At 43.5% G+C, this 15884-nt stretch overlaps 1 protein-coding gene across 1 annotated transcript; it reads right to left on the bottom strand.

The window, feature by feature from the left end:
* Nucleotides 1-178: 178 nt before the first annotated feature.
* LOC118367139 (uridine 5'-monophosphate synthase-like) lies at nt 179-4561 on the bottom strand. The gene is made up of 6 exons (XM_035750219.2): nt 3668-4561; nt 3366-3519; nt 2505-3191; nt 2037-2212; nt 1596-1710; nt 179-1130 (listed from the first exon to the last, which is right to left on the bottom strand). Exons 1-6 carry the CDS (start codon nt 3881-3883, stop codon nt 952-954), a joined length of 1527 nt encoding a protein of 508 aa, XP_035606112.1. The 5' UTR covers nt 3884-4561; the 3' UTR covers nt 179-951.
* Between the last annotated feature and the right edge of the window lie 11323 nt (nt 4562-15884).

Here is a 15884-nt window from a genome sequence, read left to right as displayed (position 1 = left end):
AGGAGAAAACCCACCTGCCACCTCCGTTGCCATGCCTACCTACTCCCATGTCATTTACACATATTTTCATATCACGTGACTTGCAAATGAGTTCCTTCAACGCTCAACGTCAGACCTTCCCTTCCAAAAAGACTTTGGTGTGTTATATCGGCGATAGTAGACAGAAAGTAGAGCGGCATAACTGAAACAAGCCGTGCACATTCGCACTGTTTATTAATGAGTCGGGCACAGCGTACACCCGGCACATCACCCGGGAACCACTGGAGGTTTATGGACGTGGTTCGTCACACATTGGCTTCAAATAACTACTGTTGTGAACACGTGATTGTTTTAATGGTCGATGAACCAATCGATACACAATGCCAAGGATTGTTTGGTAAACTGAATCTCGCCACAGTTCTCCATCACAAAAGGTAGCAGCCCCAGCGTCCACCGTGTTCTTCTATAGAAACCGCCCTTGAGGCAAAGGGACAGAATCCTAGGCTAGAGATGTTTAAAGTGACTTCAAAGAACACCGATCATTACAGCCCAATGCATCTACTGAATTCATTTCACGGGTCCATGTTATTGGTTAACACAAATAATCCAATTTGAAATGTTTCAAAATGATCATATACAAATAACACTGATGGTGGGGGGGGGGATCCTGAAATGTGTCCCTGTTGCCAAAGATGAGCATTGTCGCAGTTCAGCTAATTTAGCAAGCCAGGGTTATAACGAGAAGCCATAAGAGTAAGAAACAGGCCCCAGCAGCTGTTTGGAGGGAATAATCGTGGTTTCACATTGTCGATGTGGTGCCTGCTCTAGTCTGTCTGTAGCCCAAATGGCATCCATACCACTATAGTGTACTACTTTTGACCAAATCCCATAGGGTCCTAGTCAAAAGTAGTGCACTATACGGGGAATAGGGTGCCCTTTGGGATGCAAACCCCCCACCCATTGTTTGACTTTTCATTGTCTTGACGCGGTGAGTCTCTTGACGTAGGCGTTCCAGCCGGCCTCTCTGTACTCTGTGGCAGCCTTCACCCTATCAGAGGCCCCCAGGATACCACGGCCAACAATGATGACGTCCGATTCTTTTTTATAGATCACATCATCAGGACTGGAGTACTGCTGGCCAAGACCGTCTCCTTGAATAAGAAAGTAGGGAGATGATCAATGAACAGTGTGGTGCTGAAGAAAACACCACCCTACAGTTTGTTGCTGAAGAGGTTAAAAAAAACAAACATCTGGAATCAAGGGTTGGCATTCAAAATCGCACCCGATTACCTACGTAGGGCCCTAGTCAAAAGAAGTGCACTGTGTACGCAATAGGGTGCCAACACGGTCACAAACGAACAAGGCAGTTAACCCACTGTTCCTAGGCCATCATTGTAAATAAGAGTTAATAAGAGTTAGAGTTAAAAGGTAAAATTAAAAAATACAACAACCAAGATGACAAGTGATCCAGCCTACATTTCTTGGACAATAGCACCATCTAGTGGCAAGGAAAGATTACGCCCGGGGGGTGTTGGCCTGCGAATGTTGTTGGTAAAACGTGATAAAGAACACTGGACAGGATGAATGATATGGTTAACAGGTAGAGAATGTAGTACCTTCTGACTGCATCTGCACCCCTGGAGTCATATGTAGGAATTCAGGCTTGATGCTGATCTTGGAGCCAGAGATGAACCCAAAAACAAAGTCAGAGTGCTCCTCAGCCATTTTCACCTATAGGAACGACAGACACAAGCATATTAAATCCTCAAGGATAAAAGATGAAGGATTACATTAAGGTAATCAACTAGTACTTCAGTTAAGCTGCCTGATGATGGAAAAAAGTCATCCATTTTGGAATGGTAACATGAAGGTTCACATGCAAACATCACTAAAACATACTGAAATGTATCAGGCCTTTCACTGTCGCCCTGCGAGGTGACAGTATGTCCTGAATTGTACACATTGCAGAGGGTGGTGGGAGGTAAGAGAGAGGGACAGAACATCCTGTTCTCATGGCATTCTCACTGAAGAACAGCTGGCTGGATCACTTTGCTTACCACAGCCTGCGTGTAGTCCCCTGTTGCTAGGGAACCCTGGGAGCTCATCTGAGCTATGAGGAGACAGCCGCGGTCCAGTGGGAGGCCCACCACACTGAGCCCCTCTACCACCCCAGGGCCTGGCACCGCATGGGCATTCACCATATGAGACCACGAGGCGATCTGGTAGAGCCCACCTGAGAAATACAGAGGAAAACACACAACAGTCAGGAGACTTAGAAATCATAGCAACCAGGCATTCATTAGGATGGATTAGGATTCAAAAGCACGCTTCAAAAGGTTCAGGGGACAAATATTGCCCTTATTTGACAGAGTTGGACAATGCATCCATTTTAACAATGGGTGCATTAGTTTTGCGTCCCGGGCGGGCAGAGTTTGCACGTTTTAGACCATTCTATTGGTCCTAAAGTGAAATCTCCACCCACCTGGGGCACACGGCGATGCAAAATCAGCGCGCCCACTAATCACCTTCATACTGGTGCTTGACCGTGTTCCCGATGTCAGCAAACTTGCGGTCCTCAAAGATGAGGAAGTTGTGTTTGTGGGCCAGGTCCTTGAGGTTCTGGATGAAGGCTGGGCTGAAGTCCCGCAGGATGTCCACGTGAGTCTTCAGCACGCACATCTGAGGCCCCAGAGAGTCAGCCAACTGCAGCAGATCCTCGCAGCCTGTCACGTCCGCCGACACACACAGGTTGGTCTTCTTCTCCTCCATCAACCGGAAGAGCTGGGCAGCCAGAGGGTGTGTGGTTCGGAGCTGGGCCCTGTCGCCATAGGTCAACTCCGCCAGCTTGCCGGGCTTCTTAGCCGCAGGCGAGCCATTCTTCTCCTCCTCCCCTGAGGGCTTGTAGGTGTTGTTCTCCTGGATGAACCTGCGCACGCTCTGGGCGGTGGGATAATCGATGCGGTCCGCCTGGAGCAGAACGTCGAGGAGTTTGGAGACGGAGATGACGGAGTGGAGCACGATGCCCTTCTTGGCCAGCATGGCCCTACCTCCCTGCTCCCTGTCCATCAGCACGATGGTATCGGTGACCTTTAAACCCTCCGCCTGAAGCACCAGGGCCGTCTCCATGACGCTGCTGCCGCTGGTCACGACATCCTCGATGATCAGACAAGTGTCTCCAGGGTGAATGGTCCCCTCTATAATCTTCTTAGTTCCTAGAATCAAGAGGTGATTGATGTCTGATATGAGTGATGAGTGATTTGAAATCTAATGTAGCTAGCTAGCACGTGTTAGACTAGAGCATTTTAACTGTTGACTGAACTGATGGGATGCAGCAAAAACGCTGTCATAATGAGAATAATCAAATTGGACAGGTCATGAAATCTCACCATAGTCTTTGGCTTCTTTTCTTCGGATCAGCATAGGCAGCTCGTGTTTGGAGCAGATGATTGTAGCCAGGGGCAGAGCAGTGTATGGTACACCACACAGTGAGTTGTATTTCAAGTCCTCATCTTTGGCGCGTTGGTAAAGATACATTGATACCTAAAAGACAAAACAAACTCCAACATAATTTCATAACATACATATTTTACAACTAGTTGGCCTTGGTTCGATTTCCTCCGGACAGACTAAATACTGTAGATGTGGTTTCCAATACAGTGCCACTCATGGGAAACACGTGTTTACCAACCTGGTTCATAAGCGATGGGTAGGAAACAATAACTCTGAGATCAAAATAAATCGGCGATGTTATTCCACTCTTCAGCGTGAACGTTCCGAATTTCACGGCCTGAACATCATGTAACTTTAAGATTAAACTTTCAAGGCAATCGTTTTCCATTTTCAAGTTTTTACTAATATCAACAGACAGCGGTCTCGTCCAATGCTCTCGTCTCTTCGCAAACATAGATATGTTCCGCTGACGAAATGCCGCGCGGAACTATGGGACATGTCGTTTTTACATTATTGCGTTGCTCCAGCCATATTATAAATCGTTAATCGTCACAAGCAAACCACACCGGCCACGTTGCGTATGCGAGCGTTGCAAGATAATTGTACACATTTGGTATTTGATTGGGATCCCTGTTAGCTGTTGCGAAAGCAATACACAATACAGAACACGAATAAACAAGAACAGCTCAAGGACAGAACTACATACATTTAAAAACGGCACACATTGCCTACATATCAATTTCACATACACCGCTGGCGTGCTAAAAATAGGGCTTCGTTCTATTTGAGATGCTCCACATGCTGAAAGTCCCATCCTTATTGGATATCAGGAAGATACAAACTCACGTGGATGCTTGAAAGACAAACAAGGAGAGATTAATTTAAGATGACTAACTAAAAACGAACTAGGTTTCCCATTTTATCTGTGAATTAATCGTTAGAGAAGAGAAACGTGATTTTGTATGACTCGGGGTAAAAAATCTACAATGAACCAGCTAAAAAGAGGACCATATGCATATCAGGTAAAATAACAACCCAATGTTAATCTCCCAGAACAAACCTGCTATCTAAATGTCCATGAATGTTTCATGTGTGTTTCGACCTGCACTAAAATGTATATAATTGAGGGACAGTTGATTTAGTATTTGAACTTGTGTGTTATGATCACCTCTGGTGGTGATAGACAAAATCAACATGCGCACAATGTCGTATGTGGACACATATGGACAGATGCAGAAGTTAGGGGTTCACAGCGAAGCTGTGAAACATTATTATTCTTATATTATTGTTTTTTTTTCCTATAATTTTTTTGACATGGTCAAAATCTCAAGCATAGATTGAGAGCTTTTTTTTTTAAATTGCCACGCCGAAACTAGAGCCCATTAATAACTTGGTGAAAAAGAATGGCACCGAGGGGCCTATCAGTGGCACTGTTATAAGAAGTCTCACTTAAACCATAATATCCACCACCCTATTTGACCTAGAAACTTTGAAACGTTGTGTCGGTGTCTCTCCTCATGCTGAATTTTTTTTTTCCTCCATCTTGGACATTTTGGAAAACCTTTGAAAAAACGTATTCTCATGAACCATACGTTCAAATAACACCACCATGTTAATTATTTATGCCCGTGGTACATCTCTTAACACAGTTTCAGAAAATCTAAGGGATTGGTTAAGAGATGGCTGAGCTATTGATAAATCAGGAGATTAGACTTTACGTGTCTATTTAAATCCTTTGTAAATCCACTTCATAGTGGCCTATCAACTTGAAACTTTTTAGGGTAATCAAATACATTACCATGATGAACCATGTTTCGTTTGGCATTGATATCTTAAAAAATCTTCTTCTAATGGACTATAAGTCAGTCACTTCACATTTGGTCTTTGGGCTCATCACAATAGTCCCTAAATAATTTCAGAAATTATGCTAATGCATTCAAGATGGCTATGCAAAAAATACTTAAAAAATCTTAACAACCATAGGACTAAATGACACCAAATTTGGAATGTAGGCCCATGGTACATGTCTTAACTTAGTTTGAGAAAATCTGATTTTACATGCCCATTTAAAACACTGTAAATCCACTCCACAGTGACTTACCAACTTTGAAACTTGTCATCTGTAAGATGTACCACATTGAATTTGGTATAGATATCACAAAAACAAGGAAACTATTAACAACAAATGATTTGCACATTACACTAACATGCTGACCAAAACGGCTCCTAATAACCAATGAGTAAACTTCAGGATCGTGGACTTCAGGAAACAGCAGAGGGAGCACCCCCCTATCCACATCGATTTGACAGCAGTGGAGAAGGTGGAAAGTTTAAAGTTCCTCGGCATACACATCACTGACAAGCTGAAATGGTCCACCCACACAGACAGTGTGGTGAAGAAGTCGCAACAGCGCCTCTTCAACCTCAGGAGGCTGAAGAAATTTGGCTTGTCACCTAAAACCCTCACAAACTTTTACAGATGCACAATTGAGAGCATCCTGTCGGGTTGTATCCACCGCCTGGACCGCCTGCAACTGCAGGGCTCTCCAGAGGGTGGTCTGCACAATGCATCACTGAGGGCAAACTACCTGCCCTCCAGGGCACCAACAGCACCCGATGTCACAGGAAGGCCAAAAGGATCATCAAGGACAACAACCACCCGAGCCACTGCCTGTTCAACCCAGAAGGCGAGGTCAGTACAGGTGTATCAAAGCTGGGCCTGAGAGACTGAAAAGCAGCTTCTATCTCAAGGCCACCAGACTGTTAAATAGCCATCACTAGCACAGAGAGGCTACATACACCGACTGAAATCATTGGCCACTTTAATAAATGGAACACTAGTCACTTTAATAATGTCACTTTAATAATGTTGACATAGCTTGCATTACTCATCTCATATGTATCAGCATCAGTATTCTATACTATCTACTGTATCTTAGTCTATGCCACTCTGACATTGCTTGTCCATACATTTATATATTCTTAATTCCATTACTTTACTCAGATTTGTGTGTATTAGGTATTTGTTGTGAAATTGTGAGATATTACTTGTTAGATATTGCTGCACTGTCGGAACTAGAAGCACAAGCATTTTGCTACACCCACATGCGACCAATCAAATTAGATTTGATTTGAGCAGAAGGGAGAGCGCGTTAACCATCTAAAACTGAACCAAGTTCTGTGGACTTTATATGGCAGTTGGCAACCAACTTTAAGGTACATTACTGCCACCAACTGGACTGGAGTTTTTACATTTTTACCATTATGTTGACTGAGAACACATTCTCATTTACAGCAACAACCTGGGGAATAGTTTCAGTGGAGAGGAGGGGGATGAATGAGCCAATTGTAAGCTGGGGATGATTAGGTGACCATGATGGTATAAGGGACAGCTTGAGAATTTAGCCAGAACACCTGGGTTAACACCCCTGCTTTAGACTCATGATTGTACATAAAGGAAGATAGTACCTACATGATAGAGTGCTTGGTATTGGTATTTTAATTAGGATCTGTTGCAAAAGCAGCAGCTACTGTTCCTGGGGTCCCCACAAAACATGACATAATACAGAACACTAATAGACAAGAACAGCTCAAGGACAGAACTACAGCAATTGAAAAATGGCACACATAGGATGCACATCAATACATAAACACAAACTATCTAGGTCAAGTAGTAGAGAGGCCATGTGCCGTGAGGTGTTGCTTTATCTGCCACTTGCTTTGCTATGCATCTGATCTTGTGTCCTTTCTGTCATCCTGTGAACCCCATTCATTGCTGCTCGCAGTAATCTTGTTGTTATTTATTTCCTTTGGTGTTTTTAAACATTGCTGTTTGTAGAATGTTTATTTGTCAAATTGTTGACAAAACAGTCCTGCTGCAGTATGAACCCAATTACACTGAATAGAATGCACATTCCACAGATTTGACTATTTGAAAGGAAGGTATTTTAAAGACACTTAAATTAGTTTTACATGTTTAAATGCTATTTGAATAAATACAGTAAACTATGCTTGGCCTATCTTTATTCACTTATATTGCTGTACTATACATTAAAAAACCTTCACAAAATAATTTAGACATTTTGACCTAATGTCACACATTGGCATTTTGACACAATAATATATCACACATGTTTTATGGAATAACGCCTTAGGTATAATGTTAGATAGTTTACATAAGAGTAAATTACCACAATAATGTCACTGGTAGTTGTTGAATGCTGTCTATAAAGCAAGCATTATAATATACTGTATTATTTAATATGTCTAAGGGATTTCTGAATGGATTATAATGCCTATAATAATAACACGTAAAGGGTAAACATGCTATTTCAAGATCCTGAAATGACAGTTTTTTAATAAAATTTGTATTTTACCCCTTTCTCTCCCCAATTTCGATTTTGTCTCATCACTTCAACGGGCTTGGGAGACAAAAGTTGCATCCTCCGAAACATGACCCACCTAACCACGCTTCTTAACACCCGCCCACTTACCCCGGAAGCCAGCCGCACCAATGTATTGGAGGAAACAAGATTCAACTGAAGACTGAGGCTAGCCTGCAGGCGCCCGGCACAGCACAAGGAGTCAATAGAGCGCAACAAGCCATGTGAAGCCCCCCAGCCAAACCCTCCCATAACCCAGACAACGCTGGGACAATTGTGCGCTGCCCTATGGGACTCCCGATCATGGCCAGTTGTGATTTGGCCTGGGATCGAACCTGGGTCTGTTGTGATGCCTCTAGCACTGTGATGCAGTGCACCACTCGGGAGGTGCCCCTGTTCTAGTCAGTCCAGGGTCCATTTTGAGATGACAGAGCAGCCAACAATAAATCAGAGAGAAGAAAATAATGCAGTAAGAACTACAGAACTATAATCTAAAGGACACATATGTTCACTCTTTGCTGAATAGTAGAGCGAGTGAATGCCTGAAGTAAAGGGACAACTTCTGTCATCACTTGATGTGCCTTTGATTGAGGTGTTTATGTACCAGTCTGTGTAGTGTTGCGTATCTTTACGTAGCCTATTAGTCACAAGTAAGGAGTGAGGTGTGTGTCAAATGGAGTATGTCTGTGTACGTGTGTGTGTGACTCTATAAACTCAGCAAAAAAAAGAAACGTCCTCTCACTGTCAAATGCGTTTACTTTCAGCAAACTTAACGTGTGTAAATATTTGTTTGAACATAACAAGATTCAACAACTGAGACATAAACTGAACAAGTTCCACAGACATGTGACTAACTGTGGAAAGGGGAGACTCTTACAATTTTTTTTCTCAGATTTGCTCTACGACTCCCCCAACTGTCATGGGACTCAGTCTGAAGGTAACCCATAAAAATGAATGGACGTATGGAGGTAGTAATATAAATAATAATAATAATATATGCCATTTAGCAGACGCTTTTATCCAAAGCGACTTACAGTCATGTGTGCATACATTCTACGTATGGGTGGTCCCGGGAATCGAACCCACTACCCTGGCGTTACAAGCGCCATGCTCTACCAACTGTGCTACAGAAGGACACAGTAGTTTTGTGCCAACATAAATAGGGAGCTAAATATGTGTCCAAAAAGCAAAAATCTCATAAGCTTTCTTAAATCTCTGAGATATAAACTAAGAAAAAAAAGAAACATCCCTTTTTCAGGACCCTGTCTTTCAAAGATGATTCTTAAAAATCCAAATAACTTCACAGATCTTCATGGTAAAGGGTTTAAACACTGTTTCCCATGTTTGTTCAATGAACCATAAACAATTAATGAACATGCACCTGTGGAATGGTCGTTAAGATACTAACAGCTTACAGACAGTAGGCAATTAAGGTCACAGTTCTGAAAATTAAGGACACTAAAGAGGCCTTTCTACTGACTCTGAAAACACTAAAAGATAGATGACCAGGGTCCCTGCTCGTCTGTGTGAACATGTCTTAGGCATGCTGCAAGGTGGCATGACTGCAGATGTGGCCAGGGCAATAAATTGCAATGTCCGTACTGTGAGACGCCTAAGACAGCACTACAGGGAGACAGGACGGACAGCTGATCGTCTGAACATCACCTGCGGGACAGGTACAGGATGGTAACAACAACTGCCGAGTTACACCAGGAACGCACAATCCCTCCATCAATGCTAAGACTGTCTGCAATAGGCTGAGAGAGGCTGGACTGAGGGCTTGTATACCTATTGAGGGCTTGTAGGCTTGTTGTAAGGCAGGTCCTCACCAGACATCACCGGCAACAACGTCGCCTATCGGCACAAACCCACCGTCGCTGGACCAAACAGGACTGGCAAAAAGCAAAAAGTGCTCTTCACTGATGAGTCACGGTTTGTCTCACCAGGGGTGATGGTCGGATTCGCATTCATTGTCAAAGGAATGAGCGTTACACCGAGGCCTGTACTCTGGAGCTGGATCGATTTGGAGGTGGAGGATCCGTCATGGTCTGGGGCAGTGTGCCACAGCATCATCTGACTGAGCTTGTTGTCATTGCAGGCAATCTCAATGCTGTGCGTTACAGGGAAGACATCCTCCTCCCTCATGTGGTACCCTTCCTGCAGGCTCACCCTGACATGCATGACAATGCCACCAGCCATACTGCTCGTTCTGTGCATGATTTCTTGCAAGATAGGAATGTCAGTGTTCTGCCATGGCCTGTGAAGAGCCCGGATCTCAATCTCATTGAGCACATCTGGGACCTGTTGGATCGGAGGGTGAAGGCTAGGGCCATTCCCCCCCGAAATGTCCGGGATCTTCAATTGTTTGTTTGTCATCTTTATTATATGCATAGACTGAATCGATGCAGATGAACAAAGCCATGCTTGTGCAATGCTGGCCCTCAGCTCAAACTCTTCACACCTGAGAGAGCTGGACCGGAGTGACAATGATGTTTAGGATTCAGGTGTGAAACTGCTCTCTGTTGGACTGGGGAATGCACCATGTGAACTGGAGACACGGAGGTTGGTGTATTTGTGTAACAACATCGCTCTCTGAAAAACAGATAAATATGTAGCTGCCAGTCTCTCGTTCCACCACAGTGTCGTTAAAATCTTGATACTCTCTTTACAGGTTGTTAGGCTGTCTGATTAACGTGGAAAGCTTCAGCTCTGAGGTCAAACCCCTCACACCTGAGAGAGCTGGATATTAGCCACAATTATCCTGGAGTCTCGAGAGTAAGACTGCTCTCTACTGGACTGGAGGATCCACGCTTGAAACTGGAGAAACTCAAATATGTAATAATGTCATTTAATGTTTGTTTTTTTACAAGTAAGTTTTGTTAATGTCTTTTTAGCAACTAGAAAAACACATTTTGCTTTGGATTTTGTGCCTGACATTTTGCACAACGATTATGTCACGCAGATTGTCACTCTGATGTTCTGCTTTTCCTACAATGTGGACCATGGTGGAGAGGTCTGGTTGAAATCAGGGCTGAAGAATTGTATTGACTGATGTATTGATGACTGATGTCACACATGCTGTTAGGAATTGAAAACTGGTCACACGCACGTGCACACACCACACAACACAACCTATGATGATTAATGTAAATATTTTGAGTGTAGTTCATTCAAGTTCACATACATTGCACGGGAGTAATTTAATCAATAAAGTGAATCAGAACACTAAAACAGTCGGAAAGCAGGGATCTTGTAATTGCTTTTCATTGTTGTATTACATTGCTGAAAATGTATTTGTCCAGTAGTAGTTTCTGTAAAGGTATTGTTTTTTTATGACGAAAGTCATTTTTTTGTAACCGCATGGTTGACTAGATATTATTGTATCCAAAGTTACAGGTATACAGATCTTAATTTGATCACTTGTCACTGAGAATTTTCCTGCTCTGCAGGAAATGAAAGATGAGCTTTGTGATTCACTGAAAATCCGCACTCGGTTATGTTAACAGTATTCCACTTTTCATGTAGCCTCATTTTGACCAGCTAACCAACGATCAAGCAACATTATGGACTAAACATAAAAATCCTGTAGCTGCAGGATTATGTTGTCAGGGCAATACAGGTCAAATGTAAGATTCTACATCTATAATAAGTAACTAGAATGATACAGAGAAACGTGTTATCTAGAAGGTGCACACACTACGTCTGTTCTCTCAAGGTCTCACTCAGCAGCATAGCCAAGGGAATCTCATTTACTGTACAATTTAAAAACTCTAAAATGCTGTTTGGAGAACAGAGAAAACGAAAGAAAATGCCCATGGACATGAATTATCACTGCAATATCAAATCCAATTTTATTTGTCACATGCGTCGAATACAACAGGTTTGCCGTGAAATGCTTACTTACAAGCTCTTAACCAACAATGCAGTTTAAAGAAAAATAAAAGTTGAAAAAACAATTAAAGAGCAGCAGTAAAATAACAGTAGTGAGGCTCTAACAGAGGGTACCAGTACAGAGTCAATGTGCGGGGGACACAGGTTAATTGAGGTAATATGTACATGCAGGGAGAGTTAATGACTATGCATAGATAATAAACAGAGAGTAGCAGCAGCATAACAGAGGGGAGGGAGGGGGTGGAAATAGTCTGGGTAGCAATTTGATTAGCTGATTAGGAGTCTTATGGCTTGGGGGTCAAAGTTGTTAAGAAGCCTTTTGGACCTAGACTAGGTGCTCCGGTACCGCTTACCGTGCGGTAGCAGAGAGAACAGTCTATGACTTTGGGTGGCTGGAGTCTTTGACAATTTTTAAGGCCTTCCTCTGACACCGCCTGGTGTAGAGGTCCTGGTTGGCAGGAAGCTTGGCTCCAGTGATGTACTGGGCCGTACGCACTACCCTCTGTAGTGCATTGAGGTCGGAGGTCGAGCAGTTGCCATACCAGGCAGTGATGCAACCAGTCAGGATGCTCTCGATGGTGCAGCTGTAGAACTTTTTGGGGATCTGAGGATCCATGCCACGTCTTTTCAGTCTCCTGAGGGGGAATAGGCTTTGTCGTACCCTCTTCACGACTGTCTTGGTGTGTTCGGACCATGAAATTACCAGGGCAACTAAGGAGTGGCTCCGTAAGAAGCATCTCAAGGTCCTGGAGTGGTCTAGCCAGTCTCCAGACCTGAACCCAATTAAAGAGAGGGGGATCTTTGAAGGGAGCTGAAAGTCCGTATTGCCCAGCGACAGCCCCGAAACCTGAAGGATCTGGAGAAGGTCTGTATGGAGGAGTGGGCAAAAATCTCTGCTGCAGTGTGTGCAAACCCGGTCAAGAACTACAGGAAACGTATGATCTCTGTAATTGCAAACAAAGGTTTCTGTACCAAATATTAAGTTGTGCTTTTCTGATGTATCAAATACTTATGTCATGCAATAAAATGCAAATTAATTACTTAAAAATCATACAAATGTGATTTTCTGGAGTTTTGTTTTAGATTCCGTCTCTCACAGTTGAAGTGTACCTATGATAAAAATTACAGACCTCTCTCTATATGCTTTGTAAGTAGGAAAACCTGCAAAATCGGCAGTGTATCAAATACTTGTTCTCCCCACAGTATATCATGTGTTGACAGTACAAAACAAGTCCATATACAATGTGAGCAAATGAGGTGAGATAAGGAAGTAAAGGCAATAAAAAGGCCACGGTGGCGAAGTAAATACAATATAGCAATTAAAAACACTGGAATTGTAGATTTGCAGTAGGTGAATGTGCAAAGTAGAAATACTGAGGAGAAAAATAAATACAGTAGGGGATGAGGTAAATGTTTGGGCTATTTAGAGATTGGCTATGTACAGGTACAGGAGATGCTTAATGTGAGTCTGGAAGGAGAGTTTACAGTCTAACCAGACACCTTGCATGTATTTGTAGTTGTCTACATATTCTAAGTCGGAAATTTCCAGAGTAGTGATGCTAGTCGGGCTGACTGGTGCGGGCAGCGATCGGTTGAAAAGCATGCATTTAGTTTTACTGGCATTTAAGAGCAGTTGAAGGAGTGTTGTATGGCATTGAAGCTCGTCTGCAGGTTAGTTAACACAGTGTCCAAAGAAGGGCCAGAAGTATACAGAATGGTGTCGTCTGCGTAGAGGTGGATCAGAGAATCACCAGCAGCAAGAGTGACATCATTGATATATACAGAGAAAAGAGTTGGCCCGAGAATTGAACCCTGCGGCATAGAGAATGCCATAGGTCCGGACAACAGGCCCTCCGATTTCACACACTGAACTCTATCTGAGAAGTAGTTGGTGAACCAGGTGAGGCAGTCATTTGAGAAAGCAAGACTGTTGAGTTTGCCGACAAGAATGCGGTCATTGACAGAGTCGGAAGCCTTGGCCTTTTATCAATGGCGGTTATGATATCTTTTAGGACCTTGAGCGTGGCTGAGGTGCACCCATTATCAGCTCGGAAACCAGACTGTATAGCGGAGAAGGTACGGTGGGATTCGAAATGGTCAGTGATCTATTTGTTAACTTGGCTTTCGAAGACTTTAGAAAGGCAGGGCAGGATGGATATAGGTCTATAACAGTTTGGGTCTAGAGTGTCTCCCCTTTGAAGAGGGGGATGACCTCGGCAGCTTTCCAGTCTTTAGGGATCTCAGACAATACGAAAGAGAGATTGAACAGGCTAGTAATAGGGGTTGAAACAATTGCAGCGGATAATTTTAGAAAGAGAGGGTCCAGATTGTCTAGCCCAGCTGATTTGTAGGGGTCCAGATTTTGCAGCTCTTTCAGAATATCAGCTAACTGGATTTGGGTGAAGGAGAAGCGGGGGGGACCAAACTGCAGCGTGTATATTGTGATCCATGTTTAATCACACAACGTAAACACGAATGAACACAAACACTACAAAACAATAAACGAAACGAAAACAGCCTATACATGTGTCAACTAACACAGCACAAGGTCATCAAGACACTCAGGACAATCACCCACAATACAACCAAAGAATATGGCTGCCTAAATATGGTTCCCAATCAGAGACAACGATAAACACCTGCCTCTGATTGAGAACCACTTCAGACAGCTATAGACTAACCTAGAACACCCCACTAAGCTACAATCCCACTATCTACACACCACATACAAAACCCATGTCACACCCTGGCCTGACCAAATACATGAAGAAAAACACAAAATACTACGACCAGGGCGTGACATTCGGCAAGTTGTTGTGGGGGGTGCAGAGCTGTTGGCTGGGGTATGTGTAGCCAAAACGCTTACTGAAATTCTTGATTATCGTGGATTTATCAGCGGTGACAGTATTTCCTAGCCTCAGTGCAGTGGGTAGCTGGGAGGAGCTGCTCTTTTTTGCCAAGGACTTTACAGTGTCCCAAAACCTTTTTGCATTTGGCATACAGGATGCAAATTTCTGTTTGAAAAAGCTAGCCATTTCTTTCCTAACTGACTGTGTATATTGGTTCCTAACTTCCCTGAAAAGTTATGTATCGCGGGGGTTATTAGATGCTAATGCAGTACACCACATTTTGTTTTGTGCTGGTCAAGGGCAGTCAAGTCTGGAGTGAACCAATCTGTTCTTAGTTCTACATTTTTTGAATGGGGCATGCTTATTTAAGATGGTGAGGAAAGCACTTTTAAAGAATAACCAGGTATCCTCTACTGACGGGATGAGGTCAATATCCTTCCAGGATACCCGGGCCAGGTCGATTAGAAAGGCCTGCTCTCTGAAGTGTTTTAGGGAGCGTTTGACAGTGATGAGGGGTGGTCGTTTGACCGCGGGCCCATTATGGACGCAGGCAATGAGGCAGTGATTGCTGAGATCCTGTTTGAAGACAATAGAGGTGTATTTAGAGGGCAGGTTGGTCAGGATGATATCTATGAGGATGCCTGTGTTTACAGATTTAGGGATGTACCTGGTAGGTGGGGGGCAATCAATTTGCATTTGGAATCCAGGTCACAACTGGGGGCTGAGGGGGGTCTAGCAAGCGGCAACAGTGAGAGACTTATTTCTGGAAAGGTGGATTTTTAGAAGTAGAAGCTCGAACTGTTTGGGCACAGACCTGGATAGCATGACAGAACTCTGCAGACTATCTCTGCAGTAGATTGTGACCCCGCCCCCTTTTGGATGACTCTATACCTGTGTCCTGCGCCTGACTCCGCTTTCACTCTGCACCCAATCGCTGACAAATACAAACATCTTCTGAGCATGACTCCTAATCTTCTGAAAGTTAGAACCTCGTCAGTGACATTGTTTTGAATAGTTCTCCAATCACTCACTGCATCAGACTGAAGATCGATAAGCTCAAGTTGCAGGTCAGCGGGAGCATTATCCACATTGAAGGTGAAAGGGGAGGAAACCAACAGCATGTCATTTTCCAACACTTTGAAATTCGAGACTTCGAGAAAACTCACCGTTCAAATCACGCAGCAGCGATGTATACTTTTCCCGCTGGTCATCTGATAGGGAACAGACTAGTAGTGTCGGAAGGTGGGTGAGATGGTTGGCTTCTACTTGACGGGTCAGGAGGAGTAATTTTCCCTTGAAGGCTTTGACAAAGCTGTACATCTGATGTGCAAAA

The sequence above is a fragment of the Oncorhynchus keta genome, chromosome 34, assembly GCF_023373465.1.
Source record: "Oncorhynchus keta strain PuntledgeMale-10-30-2019 chromosome 34, Oket_V2, whole genome shotgun sequence".
In the NCBI taxonomy this organism is placed as follows: domain Eukaryota; kingdom Metazoa; phylum Chordata; class Actinopteri; order Salmoniformes; family Salmonidae; genus Oncorhynchus; species Oncorhynchus keta.
Note: the sequence above shows the minus strand (reverse complement) of the source record. Positions and strands in the feature narration are given on the sequence as shown.